Below are 25929 nucleotides of genomic sequence, written 5' to 3'. Positions count from 1 at the left end.
ACTGTACTTAAAATCATTAAAGGTAATATTGTATTAAATCTTTAGATCTTTCTCTTCAATTTTTACATAAATAAATTCTAAATTCAAAAAATAATGGTCATTGTAAAAACCGAATTTATCATCAATGAAGAACTTGCTCATTATCATTAAAGTATAAAAGAAATAGCAAAATTTAATTATGATTAGATCTTTCATTTTATTATTATTCTTTAACTACATAAAATGTTTCATAATTCATAACTACATAAAATTTCACAATAAAATGTTAATTTTATTGTTAATAAACGATGTAATAAAATTACATCGTTTATTTAATGTTAGTGAATCTATAAAGATTAAATATTAATTTCTGTAATATGTCATGTCTTTATATTTTCCTATAATATATTAAAATTGTTTTATTTCCAAAAACAATACAGAATGTAAGATATTAATATATGTTAAATAAATATGAAAATCATACCTATTAGAATCCTCTGTAATAACTTCCTGCTCAACTGTCTTATCACAAGATACAGGATTATTTTCGCATTCATCAGAACAAACGTTAACATTATTTTGTAAAATCTGTTGCGAGTAACATTGTTATCGTTGAAACAATCCTCACTAACAAGTAAGATCGAGAACAATATCCGAATAATCCGTTTCTTTGAATCCTTCCATGTCCCAACTCAAGAAATCATCTCGATCATTATAATTTTGTAATTTCATACTAAGAGGAGGAGGATGAATTTGTTCCTCACACATTAACTCATAATTTCTAGAAACAACAACAGAAAATAAAATAAAATTGAATTTCTAGAAACAACAACAGAAAATAAAATAAAATACATATTAAGTACGTTTTTACGTATGATTCTTATATTTAATCTTACCTGTTGAGACAATCGTTCACAGCTTGGAACTCAACTTTTTGAGCACTCGATACACGATGATTTTCGTACTCATCGCAACGAAAGTGAATATTTTCTTTATGATCTTGTTGCGAATTGGAATTGCTATAGCCGAAATATTCCCCAGAAAGACCGAGAACAATTTCCATATAATTTGTTTCTCGGTAACTTTCCAAATCCCAACTCGAGAAATCATCATTTCGATCATCGTAATTTGTTGATCTGAGATCGGGAGGATCAAGTTGCTCCTCACACAAATACTTTGAATTTCTAGAAACGACAATATAAAATGAAATAAAATACGTATTGCATACGTACAGTACATACATAAGATTTTTATATTTAATCTTACCTGTTGTGACAATCGTTGATAGCTTGCAGCTCAACTTTCTGAGCACGCGACACATGATGATTTTCATACTCATGGCAACAACAGTAAGCATCTTTCTTATCAACATTTTGTAAATTTGTATCGCTATAACATAAATAATCCTCAGCAAGATCGACAACAATTTCCATATAATTTATATCTTGATAACTTTCAAAATCCCAACTCAAGGAATCATCTTCATCATTATAATCTGTTGGGAAATTTACGCTGAGATCAGGAAGATCGAATTGCTCCTCAGACAACACAAACGCTGGATCTCTATTTTCATCTTCAAGCATATAAACATCTTCTATATTCTTTTCCATCTTGAAATCTGAGAAAAAAAAAACAATTTGTGAATTATTTGAGTTTACGCGTCAGGAAATAATGAAGCAAATATTTTTCACAGATTTATGCTCATTATTATTTACTTTGGCTAACGTAAATAAAATATATTCTATTTCAAATCAGTTTAAAATATAATTAGTAATTAATCTTAAAATTAATTTCTTATTCTAGTTTTTTGCTGTTAAGTTTAAGAACCTTATGATTACCTAACGACTAATTTCTAGATCTGTAATTCTATTTTTATAAAAATATTTGTTATGTATATTCTGTAGTCTGTCAAAATATTACTTACATTTATTATTAACGCAATTTTCTTCAAGAAACTCACCACAAACTTTCGAAAACGTCTTTTACCTTTGAAAAAAACGACTCAACAAAGAAATTGTAGCAATGGAAAATCTATTGTTGCCAAAGTTCTTGCCTTTCCGCGTGACGATTAAGCTGTCGTAGTAAAAATACATCAAATTATTAAAATATTGAATGCATGTTTATTTATTTCTGTTTATACCATCTTTGTTACCAATAAGTTCTGTACATTAATCGCTGGGCATTATAGAAAAGTAACATTTATAAACTGTGGATAAATATGTTATTAATGCATAAGCATACGTTTTATATTTATAAATAAGCTGCTCCTTTTATCTTTCTTCTTTTGCATCAGTTTAAATAATGCTGAATTTACAATTCAAGTAAAATTTGGAACAAAAATTTTAATCTGTAAACTAATTTGATAGCAACATTTAGCTGTAACTGTTACTATAATTAGAGTTATACTACTGCTGTTTGTGATTAAAAATGTATCTTCGGGAATCAGAAACGTATATTTTTAATTGAACAAGTATGTGTTAGTTCAGAGTAGAGTGATGTTTTTGAAAAAAAAAAAAAAAAAGGATCGATTGTATCCCAAATTTAACTTTTCCGGCCTGTATATATTACACGGGAAAGTATGACGATCGATGAAAAAATTATCTTTAAAGCTTTTTACATTTTTAAACTTAAGACACCTTGAGACGTCGGAAAATGCAGAAACTGAGAGAAAGTGTTTTCTGTATGTATAAATGTTTGTATGTGTGGAGCAGGATTTTGTTCACCCTTTTTGCAGTTGTGCTTTTTGTTGTAAATTTCTAAACTTTTGCGCAGAAATTTGTTTATTAGGTGATAGATGCTATTAAATTTTGATGAGTAAAGATCACTGATGGGGAATTAAAGGGGGTCATGTGTATCTCCAGTAGAGTCTGACTTAATTAATGACGATTTTACTCATAATAAGCATTTACAAATTTCCTAAAAAACCATTTTTACTCTAAAAGCAAGATTAATAAAATAAGGTGATACAACATTTAACTGGCTTATTAACGATCAATTCTTACCATGAGAACTTTTCATGAAAAAGAATTACAGGCCTAGTATTGGACAGAAAAAATCCGTATAAACTCAACGTGTCTAAACATTTTCGAGCTGAGAACCCACGACAGGTACTAGAATTTAGTGATTTTTTAATGAAAGTAAAAATTAGTAAAATTATACTATGATTTTACAAATTAGAATAAAATTATTTGTAGAAATTTTTATATTTTGAAAGATTGTCAGATTAACAAATCCATAATTAAATTAACAAACAGTGCATTGACAAGTTCCAGATTAACAAACTTATACTGTAATATTATTTCTTACATTTAAGATAAAGCTGATAATAAAGTTATAAATCTAAGCTCGTTCAATATTACTAATATATTAAAATTATTTATTATATTTCAGTTGTAAGTACAATGAATATTATATTATACGTGTTTTTCGAATATATATGTAATGAAACACTATTCAGTGAGTATAAATTCATCCATAAATAGCATTAATGGAGCTACTAAATTTTTAAATATACTGTACAACAAACGATTATTTTCAGGAGATATACCGTACCTACTTAATGAAAAAGGAGTGGTTACAGCAGTGTCTTGTTACGAACCATGGACACCAAAATACATCGGAACAGTAGAGTTAAGCTTACGATATGTACTGTACCTACATTCTGGAATCAGATGCATCCTGTTGACACTCCAGTAAATGCTTCTTTTGTTGTTAAAGTTGAAGAAAAAGTGCTGAAAATCGTAAGTACGCATCAAACTTGTAATGAAAAATTATCCTGTGTAATTCTGAACTCTTGCTTTAGTGTATCAGTCTGGAAAGTTGTGAATCTTTTTCATATAAATTTAAGTACGAAATAAAGATACATAGGAACCTTACTGTGACTATTGGTCTTGCATACGTAAGTAAAGTTTTAATAATTTTTAATTGAAATAAACATGTAGTTAGAAAGTTACAGCATAAATATGTACACAATTAATATATATCACATTTCCGTTAATCTGAAAAACTTATTCAATCAGATTAGAATTATTTTTAACCTAGTTGAACAGTTAAATTAGATAAGATTGATTCAGTGCCCACAGAATGAAAAGAGTAAAAAATAAATTTGTAATACATATAATACATATATATATATATATAGTACGTGCAGAAAAAAACAATAAGCTTCACAATAGTTTTTACTACGCACTGGTTTCCAGCATTTCTCAGTTAAAACCTCCATAAGAAATCAGAAATACAGTAATACCCCGAACTTACGCGATAGGTGGGACCGAGCGGTAACCCAGTGGCGTAGCGTGGCTGTTAGCCGCCCGGCTGACACCCAAATTAGGAACATATTTAACCGATCGAATGAACTTTTTAATTGGCAAATTACCTATAATGTTTTGGCCAACTTCCCATTTAACCGGCTTGTTTACATGGGCATTTCGCCGCGATGATATAAACATAATGAAAGTCTGAGAGGCAAGCTCCTCTCAGACTTTCATTCTTTGCCAGGGGCAACTTTCCTATCTCTTTGGGATATCCCTGACCAGACTCTCTGGGCCTGGAAGGAAGATAAACCACTTCTAAACGACATTGTCTCCCTATCTCTTAGTATACAGTAGCATGTAAGATAGCAAAGGTTAGTTATAATTAGATTATAAGTTTTCTTTCTTTGGTTTTTGGGAAGTGGTTTTTTCTCTTTAGCCAATCAGATTTCCATCTCCCTATCGTATTCCCTGTTAGACTACATTCCTATGCCTTCTTCCATAAGGATATGGCAGTAGTTTTGGCGGGGGCTCATACCTCTGTCCGTGTTATCCAGTGATTCACCTGACTTCTGCGTTATTGGATAGGATACTGTTTCAATTTCGTCTTCTAGTCGTTGACTCCCCTGCTGCTACAGCATGTGTGACGAGGCAATACTTTGTTTTTTTACGTCTTCTTTCCTCGGAATACAGAGAACAGTCTTATTCACTAAGATGAGGCACTGTGCGGCGAGGAGGTACTGATTAAATGATCAGACAGTTATTGCGGATGAGGGTGGGTGGCGGTCTTTCGTCATTTCGCAGGAGATTTATTCCCCCGTGTAACATCAATGAGATTCAGATAAGAAAAGAGCTGTCGATCGAGCGGTCTTTTTCACTCATATTCGGAAAATAAAATTTCTTTACGTAAAGAATTGCGCAAAGAAATAATCCTTTCCGGACGTTTTTACATTCCCTATTTGTGTTTATTTAACACGGGCCCACCAGTGGCCAAGCGGTCATCGTTCTCTGAACACTGGGAGTTCGGTCATTGGTTCGTGCCTCGTTCGGACGGGCTAGCACATGGAGTTTTCCAGGTTTTCTCCACGTCTGTAACGCCTAAATAGGTGCAAGTTTCCCTTAATTAACGGGGGTTGAATTTCGTTGAACGTCCAATGAGATGAAAGGGTTATGGAAACTTGGACAAACTGGGGGAATGGGAGTTAAAATTTCCAGAAAAATACGGACGTAATTTATGGACGGTTCCAAACTAAAATGTCTGCAGGAAATAAATAGTAATTTTAAAAAAATGGCATAAATGATATTTTTGTATTCATTCACTTTTACAAAAGAGTTAAAATTATTCATAGTTTTTTATTTTGTTATATGTATTGTAAATTTTCAGTTTATGACGATAATTTAGAAAAAGATGTTTTGCTCTAAACTATTTCAAACGAATTCTAATTCTGGCAACACTGTTTTCGATGAACGAAATGATCAAACACGTGGAAAATATACTGTAGTTGAAATGAATGTTTATCCGTTTTAGTGGGAACGACGTTATTGTTCTTGTACACATATAATATATATATATATATCTGTTATTTATATAAGAAGATTCCGGTTTAAGAGATTTCAAATTATATTTTGAAAAAAATATGATTCTGAAGATGGAGAATTTAGACGATTTTCCGACTGAAATTCAAAATCAACTTGTTACTTTTCATGGCAATCTCGAAAAAATGGGAGATGTTTTACAGACTTTACTACAGTTTGATTTCGAGGACGAAAGAGTAAGATCATTCAGTTTTAAATTTTACGAATAAAAAATTGATAGTAGTTTAAATAAATATACAGAAACTCGCTTTAATATTTGGCCACCCCTTGAAGTTGATGTTTTTAATGTGTATAATAATAATAGCCACTTTAATATTCGGTTACCTCGGTTACTACTGTATACGATTGTGAAAATGCTGTCTCGAGTAACACACTGAATAGGTCTTAATATTTAGTTGGGTACCCTTTATTTTTTACCACAGCCTTCAAACGGTTTGCATATTTATAAAAATTTTCTTGGTATATGTAGGTTCAATGCCTGCTCATTCTTCTGTCATCCTCCTCTTTCAGTTCTTCCTTTGAAGCAATTGGTGTTCTCCGAATTCTAAAACAGAGTTCATCTTGTAAATTCTCAATGGGATTGAGGTCGGGCGATTGGAGAGATGTTTCGATAACTTTGGGGCAATTATGGAAAAGCTATTGGACCACTATATAAGAATTATGTTTGGGATTGTTATCTGGTAAAATTTGAATGTTTTTCTTATCCCCAGCTTTTCTGCATTTTGTGTAAGTATTCTTTGAGAATTGTCAGGTTGTTTTTTTGCCATGGTTTCCTCAATAAATTTCAGTTTGCTTGTGCCAGCTGCAGATATGCATCTCCACACTATTACTTTGCCTCCTCTGTGTTTCACAATTGCCTGTAAATTTTGTTTTCGCAGTTCTTCATTTGCTTTGTGCCACACTAGAAATTTACCATTAGATTGAAAAATGTTGAATTTACTTTCATCTGCAAAGATGATATTTGTCCACTATGCTGACTCCTTGTTCACATGGGCATTTGCAAAGTCTAACCCTTTCTTTCTATTCACTTTGCTGACATAGGGATTTTTCTTGCTACTCTTCCATTGTAGCCCTCATTTCACAGGACCCTCCAAACTGTCTTCAGGTGCACTTGCTTTTTACATTCTTGTAACAATGCCACTGTAATTTTAGGTGCTCTCAGTCAGTTTTTCTTCACCTTTCTCACGATCAGATGCCTTTCTTGATCACTCAGTTTACATGGTTGACCTTTCTTCAACGTATCTCCTGTCTTATGTTCTTTTTGGTATTGTCTTGTGATATCACTGACTATACTGCATTGTATATTTAATACACAAGCAATCTCCCTGTGTGAAGATCCCTTCTCATGGTGTAAGATTACCAGCTGATGCTCAAACATTGTATTGCAACCTTTTTGCTCCATTTGAAGTGTTGCACTTCCCTGATCATGTTAATATGAATTCTCCAATAGCAGCATGAGAAATGACAAATCACAGTGACTTTGATTTGCATATTAACATGAAAAAAAGACTTGAAATTACCTTGTCTCTGTAATGGCTGAATATTAAAGTGACATGATTTTGAGCCATTGTCAAGAAGAGGATCAAACTATTGGCACTTCAAGCTCAAGACTTATAATGATGAAATAATACACATGGAACATTATCTGCTTCTTGTAATTTGTTGTTTTTATCACATGGCCTTACATTATATAATTGTTATATGGAAACTTCAATGTACTGGAATGGCCAAATATTAATGTGGGTCTTTGTATATACAATTTTTGAATGTTTCTTTGTAAGTTGCATAATTTACAGTAAGTTAGAATTCTTAAGTGTTGAAAAAAAATGTTCATGGTTTATGTTTTATGATTTTCAATAAGTTTTATGAATTAATGAACGAATGTTTTATACTTTCAATAAGGATTTTTTTTCCTACTTTAATTAAAAGTCTCATCAGTAAAGCTACTGTTCCTAAATAACAAAATATAAATTCTTGGATAGAAGTTACTTTGAGTTAATTTATATACAGGGCATTGACTCATAGTAGTTGTGTTGTTTGTTTGTTTTTTTTACAGGTGAATCACGGCATTGAGTAAGGAGTTTAAGTTATTTAGATGAAGAGACATCTCAGTCAGTGTGAAGTTACTGAAAAGTTTTAACAGGCTGTAGCTAGACTTCTCATCAATCACATATAGCAGTCTGGGTGTAGCCCTTTAAACTCTTTGGCAACTTTACTTTGACTTTGGTTCCTCATCATCAAAATAACTTGAATTTGTTCTTCCTTACAACTTACCTAAAGGAATCATCTAACTTTTGAAAACTTGAAATAATACTTATTTACATTTTAATTTTTGCATACTTTAAATTATTCATTTGAAATCATAAAGCAACAGCCTTTGCAGTTTCATAAGCAATGCAGCAGTGTGAGGTGTATACTCATAACATAAAAGTACTATAATTTCTGTTTTTTGTCAGTGTAATGGATTTTAGCATTAATAAATTATTGGGTTGTTCAGAAAGTAATTTCGTTTTTTTTACCACTTACGAATTAGTCATATTTTTTCCGCCATTTTTATTCTAAACCATATTATCATTATATATTTTGACAGCTAGAATTTTAAGGCTTATTTATAAAAAATTTTGTTTGATTTGTGTCCATATTTGATGAGACACAAAAATTGAAATTTTTGTGTCTCATCAAATATGGAAGATCGAAAGTAGCATTTTCGACATATTTTGCTTTTTTATTACCAAAAAAATAAAAATGCCATTCAAGCGAGAAAAAAATCATGTGACATGTATGGTAGAGATCTGTTGGCAGAACGACAGTGCCAAAACTGGTTTACAAAATTTTGTTCTTGCAATTTCAGTATTGAAAATGCACCACGTTATGGATGGCCAATTGAAGCCAATGAAAACAAAATAAAAGGTACCGATTGAAGCAAACTGCCGAATAACAACACGTGAAATCACTAAGAGATTAAATTTGTCAAATTGAACTGTTTATGAGTACTTGAAACAAATTGGTTTCGTTTCAAAGCTCGATATATGAATTCCATGAGTTCTTAAAGAGAAATGCTCTATTTGGTGGGATATTATGGAAATTTTTTTTTTGGAGCTTTTACCAGACAATTTAACAATTGATTCGAAAGTGTACTGCATTTGAGTAAACAAACTGCGTAATATCATCAAACAGAAAAGACAGACAGAATTGATCATCAAAACAGGTGTAGTGTTTTATCACAATAATGTCAAATTTCACACAAGTTTGGTAACTTGTCAGAAACTGTTATAACTTAGATGGGACTGCTATCACACTGACCATATTTGCCAGACTAAGCACACTCAGATTATTACTTGTTTCAATCTATACAAATTTTTTTTTAACTGTAAGACATTTACCTGAAATGACAATGTCAAAAATCACTTGGATCGGTTTTTTGTAAGCAACGATCAAAACTTTTATGAATGTGAAATCGTGCTATTACCAGAAACTATGACAACAAATATTTCAACAAAATGGTCGATAAATAATTCAACAAAATATTTATTTATTATAAAATTAAAAATATTGCGTTTTTTCCACTGAAAAAAAAACAAAATTACTTTCTGAACAACCCAATATATATTAAAGGAATAAGCTAGACTCTGGAATTACTTTAATTTTTTTGGATTTAGGAAACATGATCCAAGTTGAAATATAACCAAAAATTGTGCTGACTTTACATTGGTGACTCTAGACTTTCCCTTTTGACATATAACTTTTTTAGGCCATCTTTTTCACTGTGTTTTAGAATTCTTACAAATTCTAATATGATTCATGAATTGCTTAGAATCAATAGTGCACAATAGAAACATAATAGTGTTATTGTAACAATATTATCCACAGTGGTGTAGCGTGGGTGTCAGCCGCCCAGGGCAAAGGAAAATTTTGCCATCCCCTTATTTAGGTATCTCAATTTAAAAGAATAAAATTCATTTCTGCTTCTGACACAATAAAGTGCTATAAATTAAAACACTTGGTGGTTTTTCTCATCTTTATTTAGTTGATATGGGTGAAAAAATTTACACGTTTCGGGCTCCTGAGTATCAACTAAATAAAGATGAGAAAAACCGCCAAGTGTCTTAATTTATAGCACTTTATTGTGTCAGAAGCAGAAACAAGTTTCAAAGCATGGTTTCATATCATTTTAAAAGACTAAAATTCAGTTTTGTCACAGAATAAGTAATGAAAAATTCCATGCTACTGTTGCCACCTTTTTAAAATCGCTGACCTGGACAGCAGGTGAGGTTTGTTCAAGCAGAAGTTCCTGACGCATGCATATGTCATTTTGCAATGTGAAGAATAATGTGTAGTGCACGTCGGTTCCAAATCAGTTATAGTTAGCGAGTAGGGAGACTCAGGTAGGAGTAACGTAAGTAACCTAGACAACTTAGCTCTATTGGATATTGGAGGTGTACATGAATATGATTGAATCGTACAGGCAAAAAAAAGAAAGAAAGAAAAGGTTGACAGGTTGTGCACGGTATCTCCGGATAAATTAATAGTTCATCCAGACAGTGAGTCGATTCCAGGACTTTCTGGATGGTAACACTATTCCCCATGCTCATTTCAATCAATCCAAATTGTAGGTGCAACGATAATATGAAATAAAATGGTTCAAATTTTTACAAGATATTATTATTATTATTTATTGTGAAATTTTGCTGCCCCCCCCTATGCTACGCCACTGATTATCCATAAGACAAAAGGCTGGTAATTTCTAGGGAGTCAATTTATTACTTGATAAAATGTTTTTTGAGACTATTATATCTTTTTGTCAGATCCAAACTTAATAATATGACTTTATTAAATGTAAAAACATAGAACAACTACAGTTGAATAACAAAAATTTCAAATAATTCATAAACATTCTAATTGTGAGATGATTCAAATCTAATGACCAATAAGATCAACATTTTTCTGTAGAACATGTAAAAAATTACACAAATTAAAACATTAAAAAATAAAAAAATAAAATAAAAAACAAAAGTAATAAAAATAAATCAACATGTAATTGTAATGGCTGGATTAGCAGCTAAACTATTAACATAAGGATGTAATAGTAATAAATTCAGTATTTGACTGACTAATATACAGTATACAGATATTTACTTCTAGCCATCTTAGTTAAGTGACAAAATAAAAATTAAAAATTTTTTCATTATTATCTGCTCAGAAATGTTATTAAGTCTGATTAACTTGTATTTGTGAATGTTATTAGCTATTCTATAGTTAGAACTGTAAAGTATATTTAGAGTAAAATTTAATATTACTAACAAATTTATATGTTAATATATATATATTTATCTAAATTTTAAATGTTATTTTTGTATTTACTATAATAATTATAATTTTTAATTATTCTGATTTTAATATTTTAGCTAACTCCATTAGAGAAAGCAAGGTTACATTTAACTTCAGCATATACAATGAACTCATTGTTTTGGAGTAAGTGTTTACATATTTATGAAATCTTTTTAGTCTATTTTAATTTTGAAAACATTTCTTAGTTTTGATATTCTTGACAGTGTATTTGGTATGTAAAGGAGAGAATCCCAAAGAACATCCAATTAAAGCTGAAATAGTAAGTTTTCTCTTTTATATAATTTACATACAATTATCAGAACTTATGAATAAAATTTTGACACTACTAAGAAACAATGTTATTAAAATGATGACNGATAGCAACATTTAGCTGTAACTGTTACTATAATTAGAGTTATACTACTGCTGTTTGTGATTAAAAATGTATCTTCGGGAATCAGAAACGTATATTTTTAATTGAACAAGTATGTGTTAGTTCAGAGTAGAGTGATGTTTTTGAAAAAAAAAAAAAAAAAAGGATCGATTGTATCCCAAATTTAACTTTTCCGGCCTGTATATATTACACGGGAAAGTATGACGATCGATGAAAAAATTATCTTTAAAGCTTTTTACATTTTTAAACTTAAGACACCTTGAGACGTCGGAAAATGCAGAAACTGAGAGAAAGTGTTTTCTGTATGTATAAATGTTTGTATGTGTGGAGCAGGATTTTGTTCACCCTTTTTGCAGTTGTGCTTTTTGTTGTAAATTTCTAAACTTTTGCGCAGAAATTTGTTTATTAGGTGATAGATGCTATTAAATTTTGATGAGTAAAGATCACTGATGGGGAATTAAAGGGGGTCATGTGTATCTCCAGTAGAGTCTGACTTAATTAATGACGATTTTACTCATAATAAGCATTTACAAATTTCCTAAAAAACCATTTTTACTCTAAAAGCAAGATTAATAAAATAAGGTGATACAACATTTAACTGGCTTATTAACGATCAATTCTTACCATGAGAACTTTTCATGAAAAAGAATTACAGGCCTAGTATTGGACAGAAAAAATCCGTATAAACTCAACGTGTCTAAACATTTTCGAGCTGAGAACCCACGACAGGTACTAGAATTTAGTGATTTTTTAATGAAAGTAAAAATTAGTAAAATTATACTATGATTTTACAAATTAGAATAAAATTATTTGTAGAAATTTTTATATTTTGAAAGATTGTCAGATTAACAAATCCATAATTAAATTAACAAACAGTGCATTGACAAGTTCCAGATTAACAAACTTATACTGTAATATTATTTCTTACATTTAAGATAAAGCTGATAATAAAGTTATAAATCTAAGCTCGTTCAATATTACTAATATATTAAAATTATTTATTATATTTCAGTTGTAAGTACAATGAATATTATATTATACGTGTTTTTCGAATATATATGTAATGAAACACTATTCAGTGAGTATAAATTCATCCATAAATAGCATTAATGGAGCTACTAAATTTTTAAATATACTGTACAACAAACGATTATTTTCAGGAGATATACCGTACCTACTTAATGAAAAAGGAGTGGTTACAGCAGTGTCTTGTTACGAACCATGGACACCAAAATACATCGGAACAGTAGAGTTAAGCTTACGATATGTACTGTACCTACATTCTGGAATCAGATGCATCCTGTTGACACTCCAGTAAATGCTTCTTTTGTTGTTAAAGTTGAAGAAAAAGTGCTGAAAATCGTAAGTACGCATCAAACTTGTAATGAAAAATTATCCTGTGTAATTCTGAACTCTTGCTTTAGTGTATCAGTCTGGAAAGTTGTGAATCTTTTTCATATAAATTTAAGTACGAAATAAAGATACATAGGAACCTTACTGTGACTATTGGTCTTGCATACGTAAGTAAAGTTTTAATAATTTTTAATTGAAATAAACATGTAGTTAGAAAGTTACAGCATAAATATGTACACAATTAATATATATCACATTTCCGTTAATCTGAAAAACTTATTCAATCAGATTAGAATTATTTTTAACCTAGTTGAACAGTTAAATTAGATAAGATTGATTCAGTGCCCACAGAATGAAAAGAGTAAAAAATAAATTTGTAATACATATAATACATATATATATATATATATAGTACGTGCAGAAAAAAACAATAAGCTTCACAATAGTTTTTACTACGCACTGGTTTCCAGCATTTCTCAGTTAAAACCTCCATAAGAAATCAGAAATACAGTAATACCCCGAACTTACGCGATAGGTGGGACCGAGCGGTAACCCAGTGGCGTAGCGTGGCTGTTAGCCGCCCGGCTGACACCCAAATTAGGAACATATTTAACCGATCGAATGAACTTTTTAATTGGCAAATTACCTATAATGTTTTGGCCAACTTCCCATTTAACCGGCTTGTTTACATGGGCATTTCGCCGTGATGATATAAACATAATGAAAGTCTGAGAGGAAAGCTCCTCTCAGACTTTCATTCTTTGCCAGGGGCAACTTTCCTATCTCTTTGGGATATCCCTGACCAGACTCTCTGGGCCTGGAAGGAAGATAAACCACTTCTAAACGACATTGTCTCCCTATCTCTTAGTATACAGTAGCATGTAAGATAGCAAAGGTTAGTTATAATTAGATTATAAGTTTTCTTTCTTTGGTTTTTGGGAAGTGGTTTTTTCTCTTTAGCCAATCAGATTTCCATCTCCCTATCGTATTCCCTGTTAGACTACATTCCTATGCCTTCTTCCATAAGGATATGGCAGTAGTTTTGGCGGGGGCTCATACCTCTGTCCGTGTTATCCAGTGATTCACCTGACTTCTGCGTTATTGGATAGGATACTGTTTCAATTTTGTCTTCTAGCCGTTGACTCCCCTGCTGCTACAGCATGTGTGACGAGGCAATACTTTGTTTTTTTACGTCTTCTTTCCTCGGAATACAGAGAACAGTCTTATTCACTAAGATGAGGCACTGTGCGGCGAGGAGGTACTGATTAATTAAATGATCAGACAGTTATTGCGGATGAGGGTGGGTGGCGGTCTTTCGTCATTTCGCAGGAGATTTATTCCCCCGTGTAACATCAATGAGATTCAGATAAGAAAAGAGCTGTCGATCGAGCGGTCTTTTTCACTCATATTCGGAAAATAAAATTTCTTTACGTAAAGAATTGCGCAAAGAAATAATCCTTTCCGGACGTTTTTACATTCCCTATTTGTGTTTATTTAACACGGGCCCACCAGTGGCCAAGCGGTCATCGTTCTCTGAACACTGGGAGTTCGGTCATTGGTTCGTGCCTCGTTCGGACGGGCTAGCACATGGAGTTTTCCAGGTTTTCTCCACGTCTGTAACGCCTAAATAGGTGCAAGTTTCCCTTAATTAACGGGGGTTGAATTTCGTTGAACGTCCAATGAGATGAAAGGGTTATGGAAACTTGGACAAACTGGGGGAATGGGAGTTAAAATTTCCAGAAAAATACGGACGTAATTTATGGACGGTTCCAAACTAAAATGTCTGCAGGAAATAAATAGTAATTTTAAAAAAATGGCATAAATGATATTTTTGTATTCATTCACTTTTACAAAAGAGTTAAAATTATTCATAGTTTTTTATTTTGTTATATGTATTGTAAATTTTCAGTTTATGACGATAATTTAGAAAAAGATGTTTTGCTCTAAACTATTTCAAACGAATTCTAATTCTGGCAACACTGTTTTCGATGAACGAAATGATCAAACACGTGGAAAATATACTGTAGTTGAAATGAATGTTTATCCGTTTTAGTGGGAACGACGTTATTGTTCTTGTACACATATAATATATATATATATATCTGTTATTTATATAAGAAGATTCCGGTTTAAGAGATTTCAAATTATATTTTGAAAAAAATATGATTCTGAAGATGGAGAATTTAGACGATTTTCCGACTGAAATTCAAAATCAACTTGTTACTTTTCATGGCAATCTCGAAAAAATGGGAGATGTTTTACAGACTTTACTACAGTTTGATTTCGAGGACGAAAGAGTAAGATCATTCAGTTTTAAATTTTACGAATAAAAAATTGATAGTAGTTTAAATAAATATACAGAAACTCGCTTTAATATTTGGCCACCCCTTGAAGTTGATGTTTTTAATGTGTATAATAATAATAGCCACTTTAATATTCGGTTACCTCGGTTACTACTGTATACGATTGTGAAAATGCTGTCTCGAGTAACACACTGAATAGGTCTTAATATTTAGTTGGGTACCCTTTATTTTTTACCACAGCCTTCAAACGGTTTGCATATTTATAAAAATTTTCTTGGTATATGTAGGCTCAATGCCTGCTCATTCTTCTGTCATCCTCCTCTTTCAGTTCTTCCTTTGAAGCAATTGGTGTTCTCCGAATTCTAAAACAGAGTTCATCTTGTAAATTCTCAATGGGATTGAGGTCGAGCGATTGGAGAGATGTTTCGATAACTTTGGGGCAATTATGGAAAAGCTATTGGACCACTATATAAGAATTACGTTTGGGATTGTTATCTGGTAAAATTTGAATGTTTTTCTTATCCCCAGCTTTTCTGCATTTTTGTGTAAGTATTCTTTGAGAATTGTCAGGTTGTTTTTTTGTCATGGTTTCCTCAATAAATTTCAGTTTGCTTGTGCCAGCTGCAGATATGCATCTCCACACTATTACTTTGCCTCCTCTGTGTTTCACAATTGCCTGTAAATTTTGTTTTCGCAGTTCTTCATTTGCTTTGTGCCACACTAGAAATTTACCATTAGATTGAAAAATGTTGAATTTACTTTCATCTGCAAAGATGATATTTGTCCACTATGCTGACTCCTTGTTCACATGGGCATTTGCAAAGTCTAACCCTTTCTTTCTATTCACTTTGCTGACATAGGGATTTTTCTTGCTACTCTTCCATTGTAGCCCTCATTTCACAGGACCCTCCAAACTGTCTTCAGGTGCACTTGCTTTTTACATTCTTGTAACAATGCCACTGTAATTTTAGGTGCTCTCAGTCAGTTTTTCTTCACCTTTCTCACGATCAGATGCCTTTCTTGATCACTCAGTTTACATGGTTGACCTTTCTTCAACGTATCTCCTGTCTTATGTTCTTTTTGGTATTGTCTTGTGATATCACTGACTATACTGCATTGTATATTTAATACACAAGCAATCTCCCTGTGTGAAGATCCCTTCTCATGGTGTAAGATTACCAGCTGATGCTCAAACATTGTATTGCAACCTTTTTGCTCCATTTGAAGTGTTGCACTTCCCTGATCCTGTTAATATGAATTCTCCAATAGCAGCATGAGAAATGACAAATCACAGTGACTTTGATTTGCATATTAACATGAAAAAAAGACTTGAAATTACCTTGTCTCTGTAATGGCTGAATATTAAAGTGACATGATTTTGAGCCATTGTCAAGAAGAGGATCAAACTATTGGCACTTCAAGCTCAAGACTTATAATGATGAAATAATACACATGGAACATTATCTGCTTCTTGTAATTTGTTGTTTTTATCACATGGCCTTACATTATATAATTGTTATATGGAAACTTCAATGTACTGGAATGGCCAAATATTAATGTGGGTCTTTGTATATACAATTTTTGAATGTTTCTTTGTAAGTTGCATAATTTACAGTAAGTTAGAATTCTTAAGTGTTGAAAAAAAATGTTCATGGTTTATGTTTTATGATTTTCAATAAGTTTTATGAATTAATGAACGAATGTTTTATACTTTCAATAAGGATTTTTTTTCCTACTTTAATTAAAAGTCTCATCAGTAAAGCTACTGTTCCTAAATAACAAAATATAAATTCTTGGATAGAAGTTACTTTGAGTTAATTTATATACAGGGCATTGACTCATAGTAGTTGTGTTGTTTGTTTGTTTTTTTTACAGGTGAATCACGGCATTGAGTAAGGAGTTTAAGTTATTTAGATGAAGAGACATCTCAGTCAGTGTGAAGTTACTGAAAAGTTTTAACAGGCTGTAGCTAGACTTCTCATCAATCACATATAGCAGTCTGGGTGTAGCCCTTTAAACTCTTTGGCAACTTTACTTTGACTTTGGTTCCTCATCATCAAAATAACTTGAATTTGTTCTTCCTTACAACTTACCTAAAGGAATCATCTAACTTTTGAAAACTTGAAATAATACTTATTTACATTTTAATTTTTGCATACTTTAAATTATTCATTTGAAATCATAAAGCAACAGCCTTTGTAGTTTCATAAGCAATGCAGCAGTGTGAGGTGTATACTCATAACATAAAAGTACTATAATTTCTGTTTTTTGTCAGTGTAATGGATTTTAGCATTAATAAATTATTGGGTTGTTCAGAAAGTAATTTCGTTTTTTTTACCACTTACGAATTAGTCATATTTTTTCCGCCATTTTTATTCTAAACCATATTATCATAATATATTTTGACAGCTAGAATTTTAAGGCTTATTTATAAAAAATTTTGTTTGATTTGTGTCCATATTTGATGAGACACAAAAATTGAAATTTTTGTGTCTCATCAAATATGGAAGATCGAAAGTAGCATTTTCGACATATTTTGCTTTTTTATTACCAAAAAAATAAAAATGCCATTCAAGCGAGAAAAAAATCATGTGACATGTATGGTAGAGATCTGTTGGCAGAACGACAGTGCCAAAACTGGTTTACAAAATTTTGTTCTTGCAATTTCAGTATTGAAAATGCACCACGTTATGGATGGCCAATTGAAGCCAATGAAAACAAAATAAAAGGTACCGATTGAAGCAAACTGCCGAATAACAACACGTGAAATCACTAAGAGATTAAATTTGTCAAATTGAACTGTTTATGAGTACTTGAAACAAATTGGTTTCGTTTCAAAGCTCGATATATGAATTCCATGAGTTCTTAAAGAGAAATGCTCTATTTGGTGGGATATTATGGAAATTTTTTTTTTGGAGCTTTTACCAGACAATTTAACAATTGATTCGAAAGTGTACTGCATTTGAGTAAACAAACTGCGTAATATCATCAAACAGAAAAGACAGACAGAATTGATCATCAAAACAGGTGTAGTGTTTTATCACAATAATGTCAAATTTCACACAAGTTTGGTAACTTGTCAGAAACTGTTATAACTTAGATGGGACTGCTATCACACTGACCATATTTGCCAGACTAAGCACACTCAGATTATTACTTGTTTCAATCTATACAAATTTTTTTTTAACTGTAAGACATTTACCTGAAATGACAATGTCAAAAATCACTTGGATCGGTTTTTTGTAAGCAACGATCAAAACTTTTATGAATGTGAAATCGTGCTATTACCAGAAACTATGACAACAAATATTTCAACAAAATGGTCGATAAATAATTCAACAAAATATTTATTTATTATAAAATTAAAAATATTGCGTTTTTTCCACTGAAAAAAAAACAAAATTACTTTCTGAACAACCCAATATATATTAAAGGAATAAGCTAGACTCTGGAATTACTTTAATTTTTTTGGATTTAGGAAACATGATCCAAGTTGAAATATAACCAAAAATTGTGCTGACTTTACATTGGTGACTCTAGACTTTCCCTTTTGACATATAACTTTTTTAGGCCATCTTTTTCACTGTGTTTTAGAATTCTTACAAATTCTAATATGATTCATGAATTGCTTAGAATCAATAGTGCACAATAGAAACATAATAGTGTTATTGTAACAATATTATCCACAGTGGTGTAGCGTGGGTGTCAGCCGCCCAGGGCAAAGGAAAATTTTGCCATCCCCTTATTTAGGTATCTCAATTTAAAAGAATAAAATTCATTTCTGCTTCTGACACAATAAAGTGCTATAAATTAAAACACTTGGTGGTTTTTCTCATCTTTATTTAGTTGATATGGGTGAAAAAATTTACACGTTTCGGGCTCCTGAGTATCAACTAAATAAAGATGAGAAAAACCGCCAAGTGTCTTAATTTATAGCACTTTATTGTGTCAGAAGCAGAAACAAGTTTCAAAGCATGGTTTCATATCATTTTAAAAGACTAAAATTCAGTTTTGTCACAGAATAAGTAATGAAAAATTCCATGCTACTGTTGCCACCTTTTTAAAATCGCTGACCTGGACAGCAGGTGAGGTTTGTTCAAGCAGAAGTTCCTGACGCATGCATATGTCATTTTGCAATGTGAAGAATAATGTGTAGTGCACGTCGGTTCCAAATCAGTTATAGTTAGCGAGTAGGGAGACTCAGGTAGGAGTAACGTAATATAGATAATATAATAGAGCTAGACAACTTAGCTCTATTGGATATTGGAGGTGTACATGAATATGATTGAATCGTACAGGCAAAAAAAAGAAAGAAAGAAAAGGTTGACAGGTTGTGCACGGTATCTCCGGATAAATTAATAGTTCATCCAGACAGTGAGTCGATTCCAGGACTTTCTGGATGGTAACACTATTCCCCATGCTCATTTCAATCAATCCAAATTGTAGGTGCAACGATAATATGAAATAAAATGGTTCAAATTTTTACAAGATATTATTATTATTATTTATTGTGAAATTTTGCTGCCCCCCCTATGCTACGCCACTGATTATCCATAAGACAAAAGGCTGGTAATTTCTAGGGAGTCAATTTATTACTTGATAAAATGTTTTTTGAGACTATTATATCTTTTTGTCAGATCCAAACTTAATAATATGACTTTATTAAATGTAAAAACATAGAACAACTACAGTTGAATAACAAAAATTTCAAATAATTCATAAACATTCTAATTGTGAGATGATTCAAATCTAATGACCAATAAGATCAACATTTTTCTGTAGAACATGTAAAAAATTACACAAATTAAAACATTAAAAAATAAAAAAATAAAATAAAAAACAAAAGTAATAAAAATAAATCAACATGTAATTGTAATGGCTGGATTAGCAGCTAAACTATTAACATAAGGATGTAATAGTAATAAATTCAGTATTTGACTGACTAATATACAGTATACAGATATTTACTTCTAGCCATCTTAGTTAAGTGACAAAATAAAAATTAAAAATTTTTTCATTATTATCTGCTCAGAAATGTTATTAAGTCTGATTAACTTGTATTTGTGAATGTTATTAGCTATTCTATAGTTAGAACTGTAAAGTATATTTAGAGTAAAATTTAATATTACTAAGAAATTTATATGTTAATATATATATATTTATCTAAATTTTAAATGTTATTTTTGTATTTACTATAATAATTATAATTTTTAATTATTCTGATTTTAATATTTTAGCTAACTCCATTAGAGAAAGCAAGGTTACATTTAACTTCAGCATATACAATGAACTCATTGTTTTGGAGTAAGTGTTTACATATTTATGAAATCTTTTTAGTCTATTTTAATTTTGAAAACATTTCTTAGTTTTGATATTCTTGACAGTGTATTTGGTATGTAAAGGAGAGAATCCCAAAGAACATCCAATTAAAGCTGAAATAGTAAGTTTTCTCTTTTATATAATTTACATACAATTATCAGAACTTATGAATAAAATTTTGACACTACTAAGAAACAATGTTATTAAAATGATGACATTTTTTTATTTAAAGAAAATAGTTATTTTAAATAAATAAATTACATTTTTCAAGATCCAATGGTCATAAATAGCTTGAATTTTTTTAACATTTGAATTAAAATTTATATTAAAATCATTTTATTTCTTATTAACAACAATGAATTGGAAATTAGTATAAACTTCATTTGTTTTTCTTTCTGAAGGAACTATTACTACTAAAGTTTGTACTCTCTGAATGAACATAGAATTAAAATTATAGTGATTTTTATTTTATAAGTATAAAAATGTTTATAAATAGATTTAATATAATTTCTTAATTCATGATGGAGTTTCATTCCAGTAGTCAGAACATAGGTCTTAACTAAGTAGAAAGTAAATTGAATTATTTTCTATTTAGTTAAGTTTAATAGTTGATACAAGTCACAAGTTGCTGTAAGTTAGGAGTACTGTTATACTGTTTTATTGTTTGCTCATTGTATTATCATTTTATTGTTTGCCCACTTCTCATTATATTACAGGTAACTCTTGTATAATACTGCAGTTAGGTTCCTATACTAGGCAAAATCAAAACTAAAAACTACTATGAAAAGAGGAAATACATTCCAAAAGTTAACAAAAATATGCCATTTTACTTTTAAGATAATTGACAACTTAATTTTTATTAAAAATAGTAATAACCAAAGAAACATCTTACAGACTGTGATACATATATATGGTCTCTTCAAAAAGTTCTGGAACATTTCAAATAGCATACAATGTCATCTGGCAACAATGTATGGTGATGTGTGTTGGATAGCAGTGATCTTTCTTCATAACCTACCAGTTGCCATTTTATTGTGCTGCAATTACTTTTCATGTTACAGATTTTTATTTACTTGCTTGTAGAGGGTGGTCTGTGATTCGCAACATGCAAGAGAGCAGACCAACATTAAATTTTGCTGTAAGCTTGGGAAAACATTTACAGTGACCCATAAAATATTGAAGCAGGTTTATGGCAATAAGTGTCTTAATCATATGCCATGTTATGAATTATTTAAGAGATTTAAGGATGTTCTGCAGTCAGCAGAAGACGACCATTGATTTCATCTGACAACGCTCATGTTGCACAAGTTTGTGAAGATTATAATCATCATTTGACAGTTCAAGAAATCATCAAAGAGTACACTATCTCAATAGAATCTTGTCATAACATTCGCAAGGAAAAATTGCAGATGCATCATGTCAATGCGAAGTTTGTGCCATCACTGGTGACGAGGTCAGAGAGACACTTGGGTTGCAAGCTGTCAAGATCTTTTGGATTGTGCCAATGAGGATGAAACCTTCATAAAAAGAATTATTACTGGTGATGAAACTTGGGTGTACAGATACAAAGTAGAAACAAAAAGGCATTCATTGCAGGAGGTTGGGAAAATGTCACCATGACCAAAGAAAGCATGACAGGTCAGGTTGGAAGTGAAAGTCTAGCTAATTTATTTCTTTTTATGTTGAAGATATTGTGCATCTAAAATTCTAACAAGATGGACAAATGGTGAATTGGAAATATTATTTGGAAGTACTAAGGTATTTAAGATAAAGTTTCAAAAAGACAAGGCCTGAACTTTGGAAAAAATCTTGTAGATCCTGCATCATGACAATGTACAAGTGCCTTCATTTCTGCTGATTTATGACTTATTGGCTTAAACAGGAACACCTGCAATTCTCTACCCACACTACTCACCTGACCTCACTCCTGCAGACTTTTTTCTATTTTCAGTGCTGAAATCCATTTTGAAAGTGTGTAGACAGAAGCACCTACAAATGATTCCTAAAAATGCTTACCAGATATTCTTCCCGAAATGGCAGAACCACTGGAAGCAGTGTATTGATAAAGGAAAGTACTTTGTAGGAGTCAAGGACAACTAGGTTGTAGGTATGTATAAAAAATGAAGAAAAAATAAGTTTCAGAACTTTTTGAACAGAACATGTATGTTAAATAATGTACTGTCATTTAATTTTCTTTCTCTTACTTGCTGTTAAGCATAATTGAACAAGATCATTATCTCTATTGCAGAATAGCTTATACCTGAATTTTTTCTGTAACATTTATATTTTTCTCTCTCTGCTCTCTTTCTTTAAAAGATGCAGTAATCTGCATTTGTTTGTTTTTGCTTGATAGATCTTTGCGAATTTCATGTTATGAAGTTATGTATTTTTGAAGTTTCTTTTGAACTTTGTGCATTTTTCAGATCTGCATTCAAGAAAAAAGATTTTATTTTTCTATTAAATCTATGCCTTCCCACATGCTTTTTGTTATAAAATTTAGAACTTTGAATTTTCATCTGCATTATTCTTTGAATTGATTTGCTTTACCTCTGATTCTATTTCCACCAAATCTGCTTCATCCTCTCTTTCTATCAGTAATTCTTTAATATTTTCACTAGTCTTATTATCAAAATCTCTCCATGCTATGAATTTCTACTATTTTATAAACAAGTTCTACTATTGCACTAATTCTATTTTTTGCTGGTTTGGCCATATTTTTTGAATGAACAGTCTGGCTATACATTTTCCAACATCACACTAAAAGATTTAAATATTTTATTTCGGATCCTTCTCTTAACTTATTTCGCAATTATTTATTTGATTGTGTGTGAGTGACATTCATGTTTTGCTTTCTTTAATATGTGATTTATAATAAGTGAATTATATTTGCAATATTTTCTAATTATATAGAATGTAACAAAACATTTCTATACATAGTTTACATTTTTTTACTTCACTTAATAAATATAACAATAGAATATTAAAACAAAAATTATTGTATTATGTATTATACTATTAAAAAAGAAATTTTTAGTCATCTACTGATTGTTTTAGTTTGATTTATCAATATTAGTATAAAAGTCTATAGTAATTTTGGAATCTAGATAAATTATAATTTTTATTTTTATAGGACAGAATTAAAATGTACATGTTAAGAGCAAAAGAAATTGCTGATAAGGAAAAGGCTCCTAAAATAGACAAAGAAGCTGCTAAAAGATTTGTGAGAAGTTCTTTATGGGAACCAGATAGTGATGGTAAAAAGCTTTTTTTTAATAAACTTAATTACAATGCATTCTTGCTAATCTGAACTCTTCTTGATTTGAACCAGGTTTTTTATTTTTATTTTTTTTATCAAGTTAATGAATTTTATTTGGTTTTTAATTGTATTTATAACAAATGTTTTGAATAAAATATGCAGTAAAAATATGATACTGCATAATTATTACTTATATAATAGTTGCTTTAATTAAAGTCATATTAAATTTGTATGTTTTTATAAGAATTCTAATTTTTAGTGAAATCTATATAAATAAAAATGTAAATGTTTGTTTGTTCAAAATCTTAAATCTCCAAAAGTTCTTTGCTGATTGCTTTTAAATTTTGAAACAACATTGAATTCGAATACGTGCATGTTTTTATATTATATAGAGGTCGAGATTCCCTCCACGGGGAGAGGGACAAAATTAAGGCTTACCGTGAAGAACTGAGCTTCTATTATACTATTTCAGATGCAGTTTTTTGTGTTTTAATAGGGTATGCCAAGAGAATGTACACTAAGAAGGGATTTTTCGAAATTCCCCACCACGCAGGGAGTGTTATATATTTATAATAGATACATTTTGAATCACAGCAATGTGTGGCCGTGTACAGCTAGTAATAAATAAAAATAATGAAAACCATTTTTAATACTTGCAAAGAGCACTTAAGATGCAAAAATGAAAATAAAAGCAATATGTGCATTTAAAGAAATTTTTTAAAATAAATGTATTTATCATAAAGCTCTTCCACACATGTAATGTTAAAATACCAAATTTGACTATTAATATCTCCAAGACCAATGAACCGATTTGGAACTCCAAGGAAAATCTGTCTTAAAGTTGTTGCACCTACATTAATTTGGCTGAACATTAGAACATCTTTGAGCAGTATCAGTGAAAGAAGTTTGGGGCACAATAAAACTAAACAAAAGTTTCCTTTATTTAGACATTTTTGCTCTAATTTTTTAACCTGGTTTCACCAGCTTTTTATAGGATGTACAGTCTTCTCATACTTCTTTTTCTTTATGTTTTCCCTTCCAAGCCAAACTTTTAAGTAACTTGAACAACCACATTCAGTAATTAATTTTGATTAGCAAAAGTACACTGTATTTAAATAAATATAAGATTTAATTTACAATTTTCTTTGTTTTATAACTTTTATGATTATATTTCAGTCAAAGAAGAAAAAGAAGGAAATTCAAAATCTTCTAATTAAAGAAAATTATAAACAGTGATATATTTATTTAGAGATGGAGTTCATCTATCTAACAGAAGAGTGAAGTTTATATGCTGTAATTATACATTTTGATAAAAAAAACTGTACAGTTAAAATGAAATTAGTTTATATGTGCATAGTATTAATATGAACTTTTTAAATGTATTTTTTTGTAAAAAAAAAAAGTTAAATTTGAAATAGAAATATATAAAAATTTTTACAAAAAATATTCATAATTTTAATAATTCTTGTAAAGTGAAATCAAATTTTCAAAATGGGCATTATATGTTCAAAAAACAGAAAAATATTCAGAAATTTACAATCAGTTTTGAGTGACAGATAATCTTAACTGGTTTGATTTTTACAAGTAAATACAAGTAAGTTTATAGAAAATGAGGTATTTAACAATGTTTTTAATTTAAAAAATCTTGTGTTTTCCGGTTCCGACCAGTTCTTATATAGTTAATCGGTGCTTTTGGTATATGGTCTCAATTTTCATCTAACTCCGTTCTCGAGATTAAGGAAGAATGGACACCACAGTGGAAATCTATAGGTCTGCAATTTGAAAATTGCAACCCAATAATGTGACTTTTAAACTTGTAATTAAAAGTTTTTAATAAAAGTTTATATTTCTAATAATTAGTATATGATTACAATTTCTAATTGATCTTTTAACAAATATGAATATATCTAAGAATAATTTTTAAGTGTTAGCAAAGAAAATCAATACAAATATACAGCATGCCTATAATTCATTTAAATTGATGTTTGTTACAGAAGCAAACAAAATATTCTCATTCATTGTAATTATAGGGTTTGTAATAGATTTAATTTTACATTCCTGGCTTGTTATGTATATAGCACGGGAAAGTATTGGAATCATGTCAACTTGACCCTCCAGGTTTTTTGCAAATCCTACGTTCTGAGACCCTTA

General features: G+C 30.5%; 3 protein-coding genes and 2 long non-coding RNA genes across 5 annotated transcripts; 4 read left to right on the top strand and 1 right to left on the bottom strand.

The window, feature by feature from the left end:
• Positions 1-356: 356 nt before the first annotated feature.
• On the bottom strand, positions 357-1950 carry LOC111627389. The gene is made up of 5 exons (XM_023370954.1): positions 1940-1950; positions 1246-1597; positions 876-1163; positions 464-760; positions 357-377 (listed from the first exon to the last, which is right to left on the bottom strand). The coding sequence occupies exons 2-4, from the start codon at positions 1587-1589 to the stop codon at positions 607-609; spliced, it is 786 nt and encodes a 261-aa protein (XP_023226722.1). The 5' UTR covers positions 1590-1597; positions 1940-1950; the 3' UTR covers positions 357-377; positions 464-606.
• Positions 1951-2814: 864 nt separating this feature from the next.
• Positions 2815-3599, top strand: LOC111627395. The gene is made up of 3 exons (XR_002756993.1): positions 2815-3086; positions 3370-3435; positions 3518-3599. It is a non-coding gene; the product is annotated as an uncharacterized LOC111627395 (long non-coding RNA).
• A 2064-nt stretch (positions 3600-5663) lies between these two features.
• LOC111627393 (nuclear nucleic acid-binding protein C1D-like) lies at positions 5664-11810 on the top strand. The gene is made up of 4 exons (XM_023370957.1): positions 5664-6001; positions 11231-11297; positions 11378-11433; positions 11802-11810. Exons 1-4 carry the CDS (start codon positions 5867-5869, stop codon positions 11808-11810), a joined length of 267 nt encoding a protein of 88 aa, XP_023226725.1. The 5' UTR covers positions 5664-5866.
• Positions 11811-12004: 194 nt separating this feature from the next.
• LOC111627396 lies at positions 12005-12789 on the top strand. Its single transcript, XR_002756994.1, has 3 exons — positions 12005-12276; positions 12560-12625; positions 12708-12789. It is a non-coding gene; the product is annotated as an uncharacterized LOC111627396 (long non-coding RNA).
• A 182-nt stretch (positions 12790-12971) lies between these two features.
• LOC111627410 (nuclear nucleic acid-binding protein C1D-like) lies at positions 12972-25182 on the top strand. Its single transcript, XM_023370976.1, has 6 exons — positions 12972-13067; positions 14810-15197; positions 20441-20507; positions 20588-20643; positions 23653-23776; positions 24955-25182. Exons 2-6 carry the CDS (start codon positions 15063-15065, stop codon positions 24993-24995), a joined length of 423 nt encoding a protein of 140 aa, XP_023226744.1. The 5' UTR covers positions 12972-13067; positions 14810-15062; the 3' UTR covers positions 24996-25182.
• The last annotated feature ends 747 nt before the right edge of the window (positions 25183-25929 follow it).

Source organism: Centruroides sculpturatus, unplaced genomic scaffold (genome assembly GCF_000671375.1).
Source record: "Centruroides sculpturatus isolate CEXI.00-Female unplaced genomic scaffold, Cexi_2.0 scaffold434, whole genome shotgun sequence".
In the NCBI taxonomy this organism is placed as follows: Eukaryota; Metazoa; Arthropoda; class Arachnida; order Scorpiones; family Buthidae; genus Centruroides; species Centruroides sculpturatus.
This window is presented reverse-complemented; position numbering and strand designations above follow the sequence as displayed.

Bases quoted from the DNA above. Each gene is read 5' to 3' on its own strand.
- LOC111627389 (XM_023370954.1), bottom strand. From the start codon at position 1,589: ATGGAAAAGAATATAGAAGATGTTTATATGCTTGAAGATGAAAATAGA. The intron at 1,164-1,245 runs GTAAGATTAAAT...TGTCGTTTCTAG, and splicing joins ATCAACGATTGTCACAACAG to AAATTCAAAGTATTTGTGTG. The intron at 761-875 runs GTAAGATTAAAT...TGTTGTTTCTAG, and splicing joins GTGAACGATTGTCTCAACAG to AAATTATGAGTTAATGTGTG.
- LOC111627393 (XM_023370957.1), top strand. From the start codon at position 5,867: ATGATTCTGAAGATGGAGAATTTAGACGATTTTCCGACTGAAATTCAA. The intron at 6,002-11,230 runs GTAAGATCATTC...TTAATATTTTAG, and splicing joins TTGATTTCGAGGACGAAAGA to CTAACTCCATTAGAGAAAGC. The intron at 11,298-11,377 runs GTAAGTGTTTAC...TATTCTTGACAG, and splicing joins AATGAACTCATTGTTTTGGA to TGTATTTGGTATGTAAAGGA.
- LOC111627410 (XM_023370976.1), top strand. From the start codon at position 15,063: ATGATTCTGAAGATGGAGAATTTAGACGATTTTCCGACTGAAATTCAA. The intron at 15,198-20,440 runs GTAAGATCATTC...TTAATATTTTAG, and splicing joins TTGATTTCGAGGACGAAAGA to CTAACTCCATTAGAGAAAGC. The intron at 23,777-24,954 runs GTAAAAAGCTTT...ATTATATTTCAG, and splicing joins ATGGGAACCAGATAGTGATG to TCAAAGAAGAAAAAGAAGGA.